The 18924-nt window shown below is 36.0% G+C and overlaps 1 protein-coding gene and 1 long non-coding RNA gene across 7 annotated transcripts in view; one reads left to right on the plus strand and one right to left on the minus strand.

The window, feature by feature from the left end:
- The window catches only part of LOC125686145 (uncharacterized), a 66870-nt gene extending 65501 nt beyond the window's left edge, over positions 1 to 1369 (plus strand). Inside the window, exon 6 of the long non-coding RNA XR_007373680.1 lies at positions 1263 to 1369. This is a non-coding gene — a long non-coding RNA (uncharacterized LOC125686145). The remainder of the gene's footprint in view (positions 1 to 1262) is intronic.
- Positions 22 to 18924, minus strand: part of IL1RAPL1 (interleukin 1 receptor accessory protein like 1) — a 694430-nt gene continuing 675527 nt past the window's right edge. For all 6 annotated transcript variants that reach the window (XM_048929664.1, XM_048929665.1, XM_048929655.1 and 3 more), the window contains 2 exons: positions 15926 to 16096; positions 22 to 14624 (listed from right to left, as the gene is read on the minus strand). In XM_048929664.1, coding sequence (XP_048785621.1) covers positions 13906 to 14624; positions 15926 to 16096 — 890 coding nt within the window. In that variant the 3' untranslated portion in view covers positions 22 to 13905. The remainder of the gene's footprint in view (positions 14625 to 15925; positions 16097 to 18924) is intronic.

The raw sequence follows: 18924 nt of genomic DNA on the forward strand, positions 1-18924 counted from the left end.
TAAATTCCTCCCTTAGTGATTTTACACTCTTTCCAGTCAGACTAGTACTTACGATGCTCCTACAGCGTGCAGAATTACAAATGCTGGAAACAAAATCTCTCGAATGGCTGTCGCTGTCTGCATACCCAGTGTTGCAGTAAGAGAAGCCATGGTATGTTCCCATGTCAAATATTTGGACTGTTTGCTTCTGACAGCTGTCACCATTGTAGCCAAAAGGGCAGATAATCTGTCCTAACTTCACTTTGTTTGATGCATAATCCCCTATAATGTAAGTATGGAGAATATACTAAACTGGTTAAGTTCCATCAGTGATTATGACCTAATAGAAGAGCAATTTGATTTTGTGGTGCGAATATCACTTTATGCTGAATGTAACTGGAATGTAAAGCAGTTCAGAAATCATAGTAGTAGAAAAGGAATGATTCTGCAATTTTGTCAGTCATGATATGTGTAGTCTCAGTTTGCCCCTCTCAGTGATGCAAGTCAGAAGTCTCCAAGCAAGCTTGCCAGAAGAACTCAAAGTATTTTCATTTGGAGCTCACTGTTTCTCTTTTTTCCTTTTCTGTTTGTCTTTTTACTCTGTATTTATTTACATTTTGGAATCAGAACTCGAGTGCCTTTCAAGAAATCTTACTTACTTACTTACTTTTTCCTTTGGTTGTCTCTCCTCAAGTATGCAGCATTATATGGCGTGCTTCCTCATTTACATATGTATAATTTTGGGAAAGAATACCAGAAATTAACATAATTCCCGCATTTGTATTCATCTCATAGTAAGTCCAAGAGCAGTAAGGAATGCAGAGTAATGTAGTAAAGAATAGAATCCTCTGTTATTTATTTTTTTATTAATGTCTGTTTAATAGCAATATTTTAAAAAATGTAACTAAATATACATAAATATTTTGAATTTACAGTGGATCCCATAGTTCTGTGCACTTGACATGCTGACAGTTGAGCAATTGTAATTCATATGATGTTTAACAGAATGCTAAATACATTTCTTGCCACCGTACCAGGCCAATGAATCACACTGATATTGGTTAAACTATGATTTTTTAACCAGATGGTCTTACTGATATTTCAAATGGCAAATATAAAAATTTCATGAGAAGTAGATGTAACAGGCAGCTTCAAATTACAAAAGGTGACTGTCGGCAGAAACAATATCTTGTAAAATAAGTCAGCTTGACTCCGGGCTCCAGACTCCAGTTGCAAAATAAAATGGTTTTATAAAAAATGTGTTTAAATACATGTTGCTGCAGGTAAATTGATCCATTTGTCATGTCTTCAAAGTCTTCTGACACTCGTGAACTGAAACCACATCAGCAGATCTATGGTCTGGGCCCCTGATTCAAGAAGAATGCTATCTCTTCTGCAAACTTAAGTTCCAGCTATGGCATATGTTCAGACTCTGTAAGAACTACTGTGATGTGCTGCCTATCCCTTACTGCAGTGTTTAAAGTTCTTGCGTCACAGAGTTTCAAATATGGAACAATCCTCTTGGAATCTGAAGGTTTATACAAATGAAAAAATCAAATAAAATGGAAGAGTGGAAATAAGTAAAATGCTTCTTACATCTTTCAGAAAGTTGAGGAGAAGAGGGTCTTGATGGAAAAGCTAATAAGACAATGATTCCATGTCAAGTGACTGTAAGATGAATCCTAACCCATTGCACTGGATAGTGATACTCCTGATTTATGCCACTGCAGTCAAGAAAAGAACCATGGACCTTATAGTTTATTCAGAAAATCAAGGATGGAATTTTTCCTGACTCAGGCATTCACCAAATTTAAAAAGGAAAAACAAGAATTCAGGTTTTCAATAATGCTTGTTTGGACATTTTCTTGTTAACTTTCATGTGTACAATGATAACATTGTGGTGATGAGCTGGTTCTATTTCTCTACGGTTCCATTATCACTCAGGCTCTCCCACTCTGTTCATACACACCACACAAGCACCAAAAAAACCTACTCACTGCCATATTTGTCTTTTCCTTGGCTACCCTGTGGTTCCAGAGGAGCTAAAATGGTGGAAAAATGGAGGAATGCAGATGTCCAACACAGGCTTGCACTCAGTCTTTCCCTCAGAGAGTTGTGAGACTGTACTACTTGATTTATCATAAGCAAATCCATCACCCTTTGTGTTTTTAAGAAAATTATAGACATAGAATATATGCCTCATACACAAGAAACAAAACAGTAGAACAAAAGGAAAACAAAAGGAAGGAAAATATTAATGGAGGGACTTTTACTGTTGTATGTACTCTTACACAAAAGGTCACGTTTCCTCCTGATGTAAGCCAGAGCAGTTCCATTGCATCTGGTTGGAGCTGTACCAACTTAACCCATGCATATTCTCTAGCCCACTATGTCATGCAAGTCAAACCATAGAACTGGAACCTTCCAAGCCTTTCCTATTATGTTGTTAAATTCATATTGCCATTAGAAAAAAAAATCCTTTTAAAAAAGTTTGCATACGCAACTTACTCACATTGCTTTATTTTTTTGTTGGTTCACAAAAAAAAAGAAAAAAAAAAAAAAGTATTTCAAGTTGTCATAACCTTGCATTTAGCCAGTGAAAGAGTAATCTTGAAAGGAGAACATTTTTTTTACAAACTGGACACATACCCTGTTTATTTTTCTCTAAAAGTTGCACACCATAAAGCAAGTAGGTTATATTTTTTGTTTCTTTTAAAACCTTCTTCAGATATTATAATACAAAAATATTCATATTCAAGTAATAAAGATATTTTTTAAACATCCAACTTTCTTAAACCTAAAGCAAAGTCACACAAAAAGTTTTTTTGTTGTTGTTTCTTTCTTTTTTTTTTTTTAATCTAGACAAAGTACACCTTGTGCTTTAACAAACCTACAGCATCATGTGCTCCTATACTCTTCACAAGGATTCTAGTATGTTCATGTGTCATTATTCATTAAATAATACAAAAAATTATATCTGATACAGAACTTGCCTACTTTTGTGGGTTTTATTTCCCTCAATTATGTTGTGTTTTTGTTTTTTTTCCCCCTACATATGTTAATTGTGTATATATGTGTGGAAAAGTTAAGGCAAGTGCAAAATTACAAAAATCAATATTTCTATTGCTAACATGTGCAGCATTCATATTTAGTGAGTGATATCATTTCTCCCATAAGAATAAAAATTGAAGAAAATACAAGAAGTTTTAATGTCCTATACTTATTACAATGAGCTGTTTTGCTTTATATACCAGTCTTGTTGAATTTTCTGAAGGTTTACTGTAAGATCAAACGTGTTTCTTTTTAAAGTAATATACACTGAAACTAGACAACATTTTGATCACACCTTTCTTGCTTCTCAGCAATGTGTACATGATTATTACAAAAATGCAGTTGTTCTTAGCTATGACCCATCTATTTTTTTAAAAAATAAATATAAGTTGATCTCTTTAAGTAAAATATCTTAATATACAATATCCATAAATATAATTATTGATGTGCCTCTACTTTTGTGTTTCTGTTTTAACTTCAATGATTCTGCACAAAGTCTATAAAGTTTCCAGCTTTCCACCATACCTGCAGACTTAAAGAAAAGCTTGATATGTATGCATATGTTAATCTGTGGTTTATATAGCAACAGTAATGGACATTTGGAAAAGGCAATGATTCCGAACTTGAAAATTAAATTGTGGAATAATCAGAAATCTATGTTTGTCAGCTCTGGGCTGGATTCTGCTCTTCTTCATTCTGATCAGACACTGTATTAATACTCTTGACTTGTGTAGAATAATTTCTGACTTCTGTCAACCACAGAGCAAATTAAGAATGATCTCAAAGCTCAGGATGGTACTTGCTTATTTCCATCAATGCAAACTTTGTAAAGTTGGTGAATATAACTTTACACCTGTAATGTGCATACATGTACTTAGCAGGAGATACAGAGCACTTCATCTACTGTTCCTAGTATGTTGGAAGGCCAACTGAAAGCTTTTGCAATAAAGTGCTTTCCAGCAATTTGCTTTGAATAGTGCACTCTCAAGAAGAGACTGTTACATGAGTTCTGTGTTGCACTGTGCTTATGTAGAATCAGCTCCTCCAGAGCTAAATAAAATTAAGAAAGCTAAATCCACTGAACAAATTGTTTATAGCAAAAAGATGCTGCACTTACGCTATCAAGTATTTCTCTACAGATTTATCTTTCTTTATTTGTATTGCATTTGCAGCTGTTTGTAAAAGTGAAACTGCTGCAGTATTTCTTTTACTATTGCAAGTAGGCACTTGTTCTTTCTTGTAAAGTTTTTGGTCATTTTGCTTTCTTATCTTCTGAAGAAAGTGCAGTTACAAGCACTGCTCTGAAGATAATGCCTCCTATTTTATGACTTTGGCTCACGACATTAGAGGTGGATGTTTGTGGTACAGCAGTAGAGGTTGAACTTTCCCACCAAGATCCTGTTATATATTGTTGCCATGAGAGAGATGGCAGCAGAGGGGCAGTCGGACACAATGGTGTCCAACACTGAAGTGAAGTGAAGCAAAGATGTGGCATTCAATTTATCTATGTGGAAAAAATTGACACTCACTGATGCTTGCTGAATGTTTTTGGAGACAAAACAGTGTATGTCAGCATGGTGAGATGAAGGGGTGAAGAATTTAGGCATGCCATGAAAGACAAATCACATTCTGGACAGGTCTGTACAGCTGTCATACCGCAATATGAAGGTCTCCATCAGCTCATCTGCACTCATTGGTGGATTCCGACCAGCAATCTGTGTATGGAGCTGAATATTGGCCATGGACTGATGACATGTGAATTCCCCATCAAAGAAAAAGTTCAAGACATAGCCCTTACTGGGTAAAGGCATGTGCATTGTCTTTTGACATGGAAAAGGGGCAATTCCTGAAGGATTTCCAGAAACCCAGACAAAGCATCAACTGTGACTGCTACATCACAACGTGACTAAGCCTTGAACTTTCAGAGTCAACACAAAGAAAAAGATACCCTTTCTATTGCAACACGATAACACCAGAACCCCAAAACATCAGTTTGAAGACCATGGAGCACATTGGCACTCTTGGCTGGACTGTCCTACCACAGCAGTGGTACAGTCTGGATTTGGCACCTTCTGACTTTCATCTGTTTGGGCTGGTGAAGGATTGACTCCATGGGCTACACATATCTTAGCAAGAACACTGCCATAGCAGCCGTGAAACAGTGGGTAAGCTCTGCTGGTGCAAAAAATGCATAGCTGTTGGTGGTGACTGTTGAAAAACATTGTTTTGTAGCTGAGAATTTTCTCAGTCTTATAGTGTTATTGTTCTCTTTGAACTATTGTAGTTTCCATGGAAATAAATAGGAGGCATTACTTTCAGAGTGATCTACATATGTACTATATATTAATAAAATGTTTACCTGTGAGATGGTTCATTTGCTTACATTTATTGTATTATTGTATTATGAATGGTAACATGACACTAGTAGCTGCACAGACTTAATACTGTGCTTTATTTGCAAAATTCATATGTGACTAAAAATTGATTTAAACTACATCGCTGGATTTAAGAAGTAATGTTGGGAGGAATGTTTAATTTATTTATTTATTTATTTATTTATTTTTGTATGATCTAAGATTAGTATTTTGTCTCTTAGTATCTTCACGTCACTAACTACATTGGTTGTCACACCACTGCCCAACATTGTGCAGTTGCCTACTTTAATATTATTTGCTTCTGGACAGGAATAAGATAAAAGCATTAATGAGTCTGCAAGTCTTCACAATGAAATCAAGATGTTATATATAATTACGTCTGTGCTTGCTGACTCAGTAAAAAGGCTAAATCAGATCTTCAATGGACATTTAGAAAAAGTTATAAATGGTGATTATCTTGGGCACGAGGATAGGAGGAAGAGAAGGAAAAAGGTGCAAATTAGTATTTTCTAGTCAGCTATTCAAAACAACCAGTGATGATACTATAGGTAATCATTTATTAACCTTGAGAGAAAACTGATTTTATCTGATTTTAACTGATTTATAACTGATTTTAGTCTTTGAGTCTGTGGAGAATCTTAGCAAGCCAAAAGATGGCAATCAGAACAAACTGAAAGAAAGAAAGTTCAGGTTTCTCACAGAATCTTAATCGAACTGTGAGTGTGTAGCATCAAACTCACTGCGTTCGAGCCCATGCATTTTGGAGAGGAGCACCTGAAAGCACTATTTTCCCATTTGAAACACCTTTGTTGAAGTGTCTTTGAGGTGGAGAACTGACTAAAGTGAGAGCAGAGGAAATCCAGCAGCTCTTTGAACCAATTACCTATACACAGGTAGAAGACTTTCAGTTCTCTGGAGCTCACCTACTTTCTTTTCAAGGTATTTATGCCCTCACTAGTCTAATGTATTGCAATGATACCTCCTCAGTCTTGCTGTCTATCTCCTTATGAAAAACAAACTAAATGAAACAAAAAATAGTATGGAGAGCAACAAGGAGTAAAAACATCTTTGCAAATAATACCTATAGATCAATCAGTCTGTCCCCAGCCCCTTATTTTCTAGACTGCTCTTTTCCAAGGTCCTAAAAGAAGCATATCATGCTTAAGATGAAGGAACAAAGATATTTTCTCCAACATGTCATAAAGATCAAGTTGTCAAGAGTCTTTGCTGATGTTTATCTATCTTAAAAATATCAAACAGTAAAAAAAAAAAGAAAAAAGAACAAAAAACAGTAGAAATGCTCTTTCATATATAGCATTGACATGTATAGCATTGAATAGCTTGTCTTGTTTATGAGACAAGAATAGTGAAAATGTAAGTGCAGAAAATAGGAGATAAACCCAATCAACACAAATTATTATACACCATGACAGGAACTCTGGCAGATATTCCTGTGATTCAGGTAGATCTTGTCATGTAGAAAGAACATTTTCTACCTCTAGCAAGATTATACAAATGACTTCAGATAGCACTCAAGATGGGAAGGAAGTACCTGAGAAATTTGAGTATTTAGTGTCCTACAGGCAAAGAATGTTTGTAATCACCCATGACAGCAGGACTGGTTGAGAGTTCATCACGTATCACCATGCCATGATCAGCAAAGGTCTGCACTGTGTTCCTCACATCCTCTGTCACCTCCAGCTACCCAACTGTGTCACGGTGCTACTTAGCAATGATCTGATTAAAAGCTTGTCTTCATTTTGCAATATATGGAAGATATGGTCCTCCAGACAAACACAGATGTTTGGGGCTTCCTTCAATTTTTATGAAAAGGCTACTTATTTTGTTGCATTGTTCTATGATTAAACAATTACACATTTAAATACTTATGTGCAGGCATAGAAAAGCATGAAATCTGTTTTGGGATGTAACAAATATTTGAGTGTGCCTAGTGCAACAATTTTTCCCCAGATGTCTTCATGATTTGCAATGATTCATGTGTTTAGCTGAGGTAGACATAGGTTGGTAATCTCAAAGAAAGAACCTGATGTCACTGAACAATTTGTTGAGATAGATGAGGAGATAGTTGTGTAGCTGTTTCCCTCTCTGCTTTGTATTTACATAATTGTTCCATTTTAAGTTGCCTAGGTTTTAAGAAGACAAATGTCCAACACTCTAATGTGATGCTGGAGTTATACACATAATACTAATTGTTTAAATTGTCTACTGAAATGTCCCTAAGAACTTAATTAGAGTTGCAGTGTTCACCTGAGAATACTAACTGCAGCAAACAATTTCTTCTAAGTCTGTATATTCATTGTCATTTGCATCTTAAACTTGCAATGAAGGATGGAGCTTTCTAAAAAAAAAAGTATAATCTCCCTGTGATTTACCTGTCATGCAAGTAATGAAAAGAAAATTTAAAACTTTCCTACGAAACTGCAAGAAAAAACAGTCTGCTTTGGAAGAAGCAGCCCTGAATAATTGCTTGAAATAGGGCTTAGGAACTGAATTGCTATTTTGCTTTATTTGTTTATTTTTATTTATTTCTTTGAGTGTCTGTTCACACCCTGGAGCTATGTAGCAGAAGTGTGAGAATATTTTGAGCCCAAACTGACCTTCTAAAACCTCCTTTTCACTTCACAGGAAGTGTCAGGATATTACCTCAAACGTGCATTCTGTGGAGATGTAAAAAATGGTTTGTGAACTAAGAGCACATACACACAAATATATATAATGCTTTGCTCCTGCTTTGCTTTGCTCTCTTCACAGGAGAGAAGAAATGTACTTCCTGCGAAGACTTTTCACATGTACTCCAATCCGAGGGTTCACAGCAAACTTTGTACTTCTAATACACCCTACAAGGCAAGTGCAGAGAAAACAATGGGATGGGGTTGGATGGGATGGGAGCTGCTGTGAGGGAGTCCAGATTTGAGGTTATCTGATCCTCACAGCTGTTTCTTCTAACTGTCTTTTACTGGACTGCACCCTAACCAGATAAGACAATCTCTTTCTAGGCTCATCTTTGTTTTCACTCCTACAGCAGGAGAAATGTGGTGATGTATTGAGACTGTAGTTTCATTTATATCCTCCTGACTAAGCATGACAGCCAAATGACCCTGTGGGTACTTCAGGTCTGCAGAGTTCCTCAACTGTGGTCATGTGCTGCAGCCCCTTCCACCATCTTGCACTGCCTTATCCACCACCAAATGTACTAGGGACTGAGGGCTTAGTAGGCATTTATTTTATCTGAATGACTGGAGAGGACGGAAAAGAGCTAACATTCGGTTAAAAAGAAAAAAAAGAAGAAAAAAAAAGAAAAGAGAAAAATAATGTAGTAATGTTAAAAAAATATATCCATTTTATTTCTGGAGTAATTTTTGAGTTCATTCTGTCATGCCTTGGTTGGTAAGAGATACGTCTTAGTAAAATAATATAAAGAATATCCCCTTCAAATTCTTGGCTCTGAAATTTAACTTCAGGTTCTTTTCTTAATACCAGAGCGACCAGGCAAAGAGGTGTTTGTACTTACTTTAAGCTCAATAATAGAAGAAGATTACCTACTTCCTATACCATTTAGTTCTTAGAGAATCATATTATTCATACTCTACCAAATTATATATTTTTAACAACCGAATGCTTCTGAAATTATTTTATCTAGGGTATTGGTTTTTTAATGTAAGAATGCTCTTGAACTGAAGACAGTTGTAGTAATAAACAGAACACTTATCTTCAACAGTTCTATAGCTCAGTGTGCTAATTTTTGGTAATATGATCAGCTGCAGAATTTGTACGTTTCAAACAAGTTATCAGGCCTGCTTTTGTAATTTATGCTTTGACTACTACATAGCTCAATTGACCTCCCATCTACAATGTTTATTGGTCCAGAGCAAAGATCAGAAATGTCACAAACAATATAAACAAACAAAAAGCATAGGAAAGCTCTTGAGAGCAGAAACATTTAAATTAGCTTTACTTCCCAGGGCAACAATTCCTAGTTCTGGACCATCAAACAAAGGCCAGCTAGAGGAATACAAGGCTGCCAACACATTTTCTTTGAGGTTATAGCCAGAGTGAAAAGGAAATAGCCCAGCAAAATGACATCAGAAGTGGCAGTTTGGTACTAAGTCCAATATACAAACCCTGTAATGAATCTCAAATGACAGATCATATCTCAAATGTCCATCATTCAATCTCCACTCAGTGGGCTATTTAGGATGTGAAGAGCTGCGACTGATAGGAAAAAAAAAGCAATCATTATACAAGCAGATTTATTGCTGTGAAAATGCTTAGATTTTTCTGTTTCTAGCCAAACCGACCTCTTGCTCATCTGAAAAATGGGTTATAAAGTGTTCTAATAACAGCAAATCAGATAGGGGGTGAGTTTGAAGGCATACATTTACAATGGATAATAAACTAAACCTTCCACAGAGATTGTTTTTAGCGCTGTCAGGTTTCTGCCATCCTCTCTGTTCTGACAATAGTGCATGCAACAGAAACTCTCTGTGCTAGACAACTGACAAGTGCAAATCATTCAGGAGTCTATTAGGCACATGGGGATACATTTGTGTTGCTCATCAATCTGGATGGGCCCCAAAAATACCAATTGCGTTATGTAGGTCAGCCAGAGTACAGCGCATTGCATGACAAAAAAAGCCACAATACAGTCAAGGAACAGGCAGGTACTTTGACCTTTATTCTCCACTGGCCTTTATCCTATTTTTTGGCTTACTTTACTGCTGTTATTTTTTATTTCTTTTCTGAATCTTAATTAAATTCTTCTTAGTCTTGCTAGCTTGACTGTTTTTAAGAATGAAAGAAGTCTGTTTACCAGGCCAGTTTTGTACAATCTTACTGATCTATATATAATTTATATGTCATTAATGCACAATATTAAAGTAAATTTTTTTAAATTTTAATCAAGCGAATAAAACAGGCTTTCCAATTATTTTGAAATCAATTATCATTAATCACATATCATACTTCTGATTTTCACAGCTGTATAATAATAGAAAAATCTTAGTTTGCATCTAAAGATAAGAGTATTTAGCTCTGAACCAGATCACATTGGAAGCTCTTAATGTTTGCAGCCGGGTGAGAACTGGGTCCATACTAAAATTCAGAAGACAATTTGCAACCACAGCTTATAACAGCCTTCAAATGTGAATTCCTTTTCTTTTTGCCTTTCCAATTTTCTTTTCTCACACAAACTCAAATTATACTCATTCAGCTTTATCAGATCTATTCTCAGATTGTACTGTTGCAACTGAGAACAGAATCAGACCTCGCAATGCACTTGGTCTTCAAAATAATTAGCTTCATCTTATACAGCTCTCCATTTATGTCAAGCTGCATGTGCTGCCAGGACTTATAAACTGATTAGGTTTATACGTTGTACATAGGTTATATAGCAGAGTCCTTTAGTTTCACAGCAAGGATTACCCTGATAATACAGAGCCTTATAAAGCGCCACATTTGTGTAAATCATGTGCATAGAATCCACGTATACAGACCCCAAATCCTTGACCAGCCAGAGTAAGTTTCTCCAATCATCACACTGTGTAGTTTTAAAAATAAAGTGCTATTTGTTTATGGCTAAATCTTAAATGTGTCTATTGCATGCACACTTCGGACTGTAGGGTCAAAACTGGAACACCTTCACCAATAAAGGATGGAGCCTAACCCCTAGGGCAATGAAAGATAATGTTTTTCCGTTTTATTTTTTGTTCCAATAGAACTTTTGTCAAACACAGAGTATGTTGAACACACAGCAGTTTCCTTCACTGTTTCCCACACAGAGCTGAGCTGTTCATAGAGGAGGAATACTAAGAAGGAATGTTTTTGAAGTAATAGATAGCTTCTACATTTCTTTCTTTCTTCTTTTCTTTCCTTCTCTCTCTCTTTCTTTCCTTCCTTCTTCTTATTTTTTTTTTAATATTATAATAAAAGTATTATAAAGAAAATCTCTTTTTTTAAAAAAGTACTGTGAATATCAAATTGTATCCATCAGTCCCTGAATCATGCTATTCAAAGTGCTTAAATTTGCATTAAAATAGAACAGAAAAGTATTCCCCGTGTGGCTAAGGAACAAACTACCTAACACTGCCTAAAAATGACTGTGGTCAGATAGATACATTCTACATTTATTCCACATCCCAGTCTTTTCTACAGGGTATGTAAGAGGGAAGGAAAATGAAGGAAAAAAGAAAAAAAAATTGTTTTTAGAGGGTACTGGTACATTTGGCATTCAGTTGAATGAAGAAAAATGCCATCAGTGCCTGACAGGTGTCTGTAAGAGTGAATAAATAATAGCTTTCTTACACTATGAAGAAAACAAAAGTGCAAAGCTCTTTTAGAATTTCATCTGGCCTGGCAGCTTCATTTCCATTTTGTGGACATTTGGCACATGTCCAGAGGGAGACACCATGATAGATGGTAGAAAAGGATTTGAGCAAATTGTCAGAGAAATGAACATTTTAAAGCAAGCAAAAATCAGTGCACATCCCAAAGCTCTATTGGCTTGTTATGCACATACTGAGACTTCTTGACTTTCACAACACGATCATAGTTACATCCTCCCACGCTGTCAGCTCTGGATTACTCCCACAAACATCCCCCAGACTGCAGTTTACCTCTTCTCTACTCATTACTTCTCATTAAGAAGACCAAAATATTATAAGCTGTACTTTTCTCCTTGAGACAATTAAGATGAACAAACCCCACACATCCCTTATATTGGCTAATATCAGTCAGCTACCATAAAAATTCCTAAAGCTAATTAATTGCAGAAACAGACGATCAGGTTTGTCTGCCAGGCTACCAGCTACATTTTTGCCAGAGTCAATCAAACCCACGACTCTATGAGAGTGTGCTGCAAGCAGCAATTCTGCCTCTGCTCTTCTGCTTCTGCTAGCAGAGACTGGCAGACAGCTTGGCCTGAATACCGTGTACAGCTACAACAGTGCTCTGTGCTCTTTCTCAAACCATAAAGGACTCTTCCTTTATTTAAAATATAAGTCGCTTGGTTCATTTGTCTTAAAGATGCCCAGATATAAAGACAGTGGTTTGTTTTTTCCCTGGCAACCATGGTAAACGCATTATCTGCAACTCCTCAAAGATAGAAACATACATAAAAAATAAAACTAATTTATTTATTCATTAAAGTGAATAAATTGTTTTTAATACTTCAAAGTCTTATTTAAATATTAATTTTGTATAAATAAAGTTTATTCTGAAAACAATTATATTTGTTGGTGTTCATGTTTTGTTTTTTTTTTTCTTCTTTGCCTGAGTTCTTACTGAAATCATGTTAAAATTAAGCTTTACTTATTGTTACAAGCTAAAACCAAATTAAATAGTATTTTTTCATCTTGAATATATCATTTTAAAGCAAATACAATTTTGAACATTAAAATACAAGGGGACTCTGCAATCCACAGCAAAATAATGTTTTGCACTTCCTTTTTCAGAAAATAACACTTTCTTTAATACATAATGGCAACCATCTAAGATACTGCCTTTTTATTCCCCTTTGGTTTGGAAATCATCACTGTAAATATCAACAGGACTCACTGCACTTCAGTGCCTATTGCCTGACTTGTCTTGCTTTCCTAAAAATTGGAAATAATCTTATTTGCAGGGTTTTTAAAGGAGGGAAAGAAAAAAGTCAAATGCTTAAAAATAAAATCCACGACCACATTAATACTTTTCCAGGAAGTGTTAAAAATAGGGCTTGCTTTTATATTTATAAAAGGGGGACAATTGACTCATTCTTAAAACAAAAACAAAAAAATAAATCCCCCAAGAAAGCAAAAATCAAACCATCTCTATTTTCTACATGTTCTGTAGTGACTACTGTGAAGCAACTGATACAGATTGGGTATAGTCTGTTTAACAAGTTTCTACCAAGTTAAATGTTAGATGATCAGACTGTAGTGTTACCCCAAATGGGGCCATTGTAAGAGCAGGGAGTGATGCACATTACAGGGGAAGAAATGAAACAAAGGCTCTCAGTGAGGGATGGGATCATTCTAAGAACAAATATTACCCAAAACAGGTGAATTGCAGCAGGCATGGCCTTCAGGAATCAGGCTAGGCAGGCCAACAAAATGGATGGCGCATCTGATATCAACATAGCTTTGTCCAAGCATTCCCAAGAGAGGTTAAAAACGAACAAAAAAAAAAAAGTCTAAAACTATACTAATGAAGCCAAAAAGTTTCCTATCTATACAGCAGTCTCTTCATTAAAAAAATGTAAATATACAAATTCCAATGACATATAAAACAAAGTCGAAAATGTGTATGGGAAGAGAACATGGGTAAAACAGGAAGACCGATGCTACAAAGAAATTGCAAAAAACGTATGTACAAGACCCTGTTTTTCCTCATATATTATCGATTGTAATGCATGTTTAACAGCAGCAGTCGAGGATGTAGTTCCAGGCACCGGACTGCAGACTCAGCTTCTACTCAAGGGGATGGACAGCCCCTTGCATTTCCGTCACCAAATGACACTTGATATACTGGTCTCCCGTGGCAAGAGGGGCAGTATCGCACTGTTTGTGTGAGCCTCTTCTGGATTCTGCTCCCTGTTAGTTTTTGTCTGTGGCCGCTGCCCGTTTATAAGTGTCATAGGGATGTTGCAGTAGGTATGCTGGTTACCTATTGAGGTAAGCGGCAGGGTGCCGGTAGGAGGTACATCATATTCATAGCTTCGATAATAGTGTTTCTGGCGCATCTGTGAATGATATGTGTTATGAAAGGTGGAGCGTAGATCTGGATGAGCAGTGGCAAGAGCAGTAGAGGTGGCAGCAGCCATTGAAATTGCGGAGACTGTCTGCAGTTCCCCAAAGGGCCCCTGCTCACTGACATCTAAAACCTGCTCGTGTGTGATGGGTTCAGTCCTCTTAAAAGGCATTTCGTACTGTAAACGTTTCCAGAATTTGGAATTCAACTTGTTGCATTTTGGTCCATGCCATTTAATGACAGTGAGGAGCTTGATGGTATGTTTCAGGGCCTCAACCTCCTGATAGTTCATAACTCCTCGCAGTTCACTGCATTCAATCAGTATCACTTTAATTTCTCCTGTGACTAACATGTTCCGAAGCCTTGTTTCCAGTTCAAAGATGCTCCAGCCTCTTCTTACCACATAATTTGGGGTCATGACGATGATCAGTCGCTTGCTTTGGTCTACACATCTTGCCACGTCTTCAATGTAGGCTACAAAATAAGACAATTGCTCAAAAATCAAGGCAAGAACATATTTAATTCCCATAGGCTGGAGAGAAATAACAGAAGCAAACCCCCTTCTCCCAGAAAAGTTCTCTGACAGCTGCAAAAACATCACTTTCAAACATGTAAACTTTGCTTGCCAGGACAAGTTTTTTGGATAACCCGTTCTGGATGACCTAGCTTGAACAAGACAGCTGATGCAGATGACATCCAGAAGTTCTTTCCAACCTCAAGCATTCTATGATTCAGTGAAATATTTATTTCTCATTGGGCTACGTTTTGGTAGTGTTTGTAAATGAACTGTCAATTTGTGCCTATATCTTTACTGGAACAAGCGTGTCCATCATCATTTTATCCATCACCATTTTCTAAAAAGTCACCCAGATAGGCAACAGAGCAGAAGCTGTGTTTTATTGTCAGCCTAAAAAGCAAATGATATTCTAAGGTCTACTGATTCACTAGATTGTTGTTTTCCTTTCATGCATTCACAGAAACAGAGCTGTGTCCTGCAAATTAATGTTTAGGATACTGTAGATTTGAAAATATCCATGTGCTTATGATTAAGGTTGTGTTTTACTTATCCTTTCTTATAAATATTAATTCAATAAAATGGTTTGAACTTAGTAGTTTTATAAATGCCTACAACTGAAGTTACAAACTGCAACTTACAAATATTACTGAGCATAGGTTGGAATACCTTAAATATATATGAAAAAAATCTACTTATTTCAGTTGGAATCAATTCTCAGTTTCAGTCTCTGAAAATGATCCAGTGCCTCCACTACAATTTATCTACCAGCAGTCTTTTATTTACTCTGCTGCAGATGTTTTCTCTCAGCTCTTGACTTAGACCAAAGACAACTGCCTTCTTCCTGTCTGAGTCTCTGTATAGACGGATAGCGATAATTATTTAGTTGTTTTTATATTAGTGTGATGGATATATTTCCAAGGAAACACTTAGGAATAGAAAATAAAAACCTCTTTATTAATTCCTAGGTGTGGAGACTCTCAAATAATCTGTGAATAAATATTAATCTTATTAATTTCCATTACCTATGCATGCCCTGTCTGCACTGTCTCACCTTCAATGAATATAATACACTTAGTAAAATATAATCTTCTTATCTAGAAAATGTACATCAAGCATATTTGGTGACTTATCTTATTCCACAAGATGATAGAGTTAAGATGACATTCGAAAGGGACAAGCATAGGATTAATACTTAAATAATATATGCAACCACAGCCTATGTTGTTTAGAAAATACGCGAACATAAAGACATACTTACTTCCTGTGGGAATCAAATCTCTGTCTGGTATGAACAACTTGTATCCATAATGCTTTTCAAGCATATCTGGTAAGATCTCAAGAGCAAATCTTTCTTCTTCTCCAGTTTCTTGATTCCACTGATCAGGATCCACTTTGGTATAAGATAGATATGCATCATAGTCCTTGTTGTCTAAAAAAATACAAGGCAAAAGTGAAATTACATTATTTGCTGTTCTTGCATATTGCTTAGATGATTGCCCAGGAATTATTCCTCAAACAATTTCTCAGGAATGGTAAATTGCTTAGATAAAATAGCAAACTTTTACCCATTCTCCAGTTATTAAGCCATTCATCTTTTATGTTCCACCTAGTGGAGTTAATCCTTAATTACATGGATACAAGACAGAAGGGATCCATACCCATACATTGAACTCAGTTTGTGCATAAATATTTGTGTGAGGCTCTGCATGAAGGAAATCCACTCAGCTGTCTGGTGGCAGCTTGTGAGCACAGAAGAAAAGTCATTGAAAGAATCCAAATTGTTTCCTAGCTTTAAAATAGAAAGGAAAAGCATGGAAATACCCATACAAATGAACAGTTCTTTCTCTTGTATATAAAAATATTTATTTTTGTCAAATTTTCACTATAAATGTAAGGCTTAGAATGCTCTAAACATGTGCATACATTTACTTGTAAAATTCATTATTTTCCCAAGTCTGGGATTATTGCCAAACTTAGGTCTTTGTAGCATCAGATCCCAATTATGCAGTTTGAATATCCTGAATTCTATGTGCTTAAATATGCTAATTTAATGATACATTAATGTACATTTTAGTCTTTAACAGTGTATTATTTCATTTCAATTAAGTGAAATATTTGTGTCTGTATCTTAAATGTGCTTGGTGTGCTTACTTGAAAGACTGAATCAAAAAAGTCATCATTACTTTTCATTAAGAGGTCGATAATGCCAAGTGCTCTGGAACTAATTCAGTGGAATAAGAGGTCGCATTTTGAATTTTGTTGTGAAGAATGCAGAAAAAAATCAATGGCAAGATTAATGAAATGTTAACAGCCTTCTAACCTTCTTGATAACATTATGCTCAGGCTATGGAGAATATCAATTGCTTGTAAAAGAGATGTGACTGAATACTCTACCATGTGGTATAAGCGATGCTACACACTTCAATGCTGACTTCCCTTTTCTCAGCCAATCTTTTTTTGATTTTGCATTTTTTTGTACTTTGGTTGTACTATTTGGAAAAGCCTGCCAAAAGTAGGAAGGGTGCAAAGTGTATGAGCAAAATTAAAGAGCAGGCACTAGTTTGAGTTGTCCACTCTTCCTTCCAAAGAACCACTCATATTTTGCTCATTAAAATCTGCAGAAGACAAAATTAAAATGGTAAAACTTTTTTCAAAGTTTCAAAACCAATGAAACGACCGTGGGCTTCATTTTCTCTCCTACACAATTTATCTGAAATTATACGTTGGAGTGTTTGTTCTCAAAAAAATAATGAACAGCAAAAACCAATACTACCAACAAACGAGATAAATAATGCCTTCCTTTGATCCATTATTTCATTATTTCAGTACTTGTGAAACCATAATCCTTCAAGATAAAGAAGCACCTAATGCCTCTGATATTGCCACTGAATGGATCAAATGCAAACAAGTGGGAGATTACAGAATAAGTTCTGACACTACAATAGAATAGTCTTAATCCAGCAATAGTGTTAACACATAGAAAGGTCAGGATATATATGGGGAAGTCACCACAACTGACATGATGGTGTGGTCATGCCATTTTCTTTTCTTGCCTTAGTAATGGCCATAATGACATTACAGGCTTTAGAGAAGCATTAATCCATTGGAAACCTTTGAATAAATATGAAAATGTGTCATTTCTCAAAGGAATGAATCATAAAAAATAATGCAGCATTGAAACTGTTTTGAAGGCTTCAAGATATCGTCTGTGAAGACAGTTTGCACGTTCTTAATTTGAGGGAAACTTATTCACACTGTGCCAAAACTTTCTTGAGCACACAATTATGATTCTAATGCTTTTTTTTTTTTAATAAATATAAATTTTCGTAACATGAAGGATCCAGCATTCCTACTGACTATAATAGCTGTGTTATCTGTGATTGCAGGGAACACTTCTTTCAACCCTAGATCCCTACATTTAATAGTATTTGCAAGTGTAGGAGAGCCAAGATTTACAGTACACGTACACAGATGGGTTCAAGCAAACATGAATTTATTTAAACTCCAGTACAGCTAGATGTGTAGTCCAGTCTGGGAAACTGTTAGATGCTTTAGCACAGTGGTTTTCCTGAACTATCATACTCCCCATCTGTCAGTTATTTTTTAACTTTGTTGAAAAGTAGAAAGCTCAATTTACAGCAGAATTACTTTATGCAGTAATTTTGTTATCCAATGGGCTGGCATACTGGCATAAGCAGACAATTCTAAAAATGTGAGATGTCTGGTACACACAGGGTATGATCACATCACTCCCATCTCCAGGAAAGTATTTTAACACAGAGTAGGTGACCTCTCTGATCATGGTTTGTGGAACTGATGTCGATATTCTAAATGTCTATGTCTGTACTCTGATCTTCACTCTTTTTTTTTTTTTTTTTTTTTTTTTTTAATGTTCTGTCTCCATGGACTGAGAGAGAGCCAGAAGCCATAGGGCTCTTGTGGCTGAGTCAAAGCCTGGCAGCTGGGGCACATATCTTGCCAGTCTTTTGGCCATGTCACGTGGAAGCAAGAGGCTCTGCAAACCCTTTTCTGTTGGGCTCTATTCTACCTAGGCCTTCTTTTGCATAAAAGCACATCCAGGAGACCCCAGACTCAGAGCAAGTATGCAGTAAATACACCATAGCTTTCTGTTTTCTGAACTGCTCACTGGAACATACATTTTACACTTGAAAATATTTGGTTTCAGCATATCTTCCTTTTCCACAACAACCAACAAAACAAACAGAAACAAAGCAAACAAAATTTAATCAGAAATTT

The sequence above is a fragment of the Lagopus muta genome, chromosome 1 (genome assembly GCF_023343835.1).
Source record: "Lagopus muta isolate bLagMut1 chromosome 1, bLagMut1 primary, whole genome shotgun sequence".
Lineage (NCBI taxonomy): Eukaryota > Metazoa > Chordata > Aves > Galliformes > Phasianidae > Lagopus > Lagopus muta.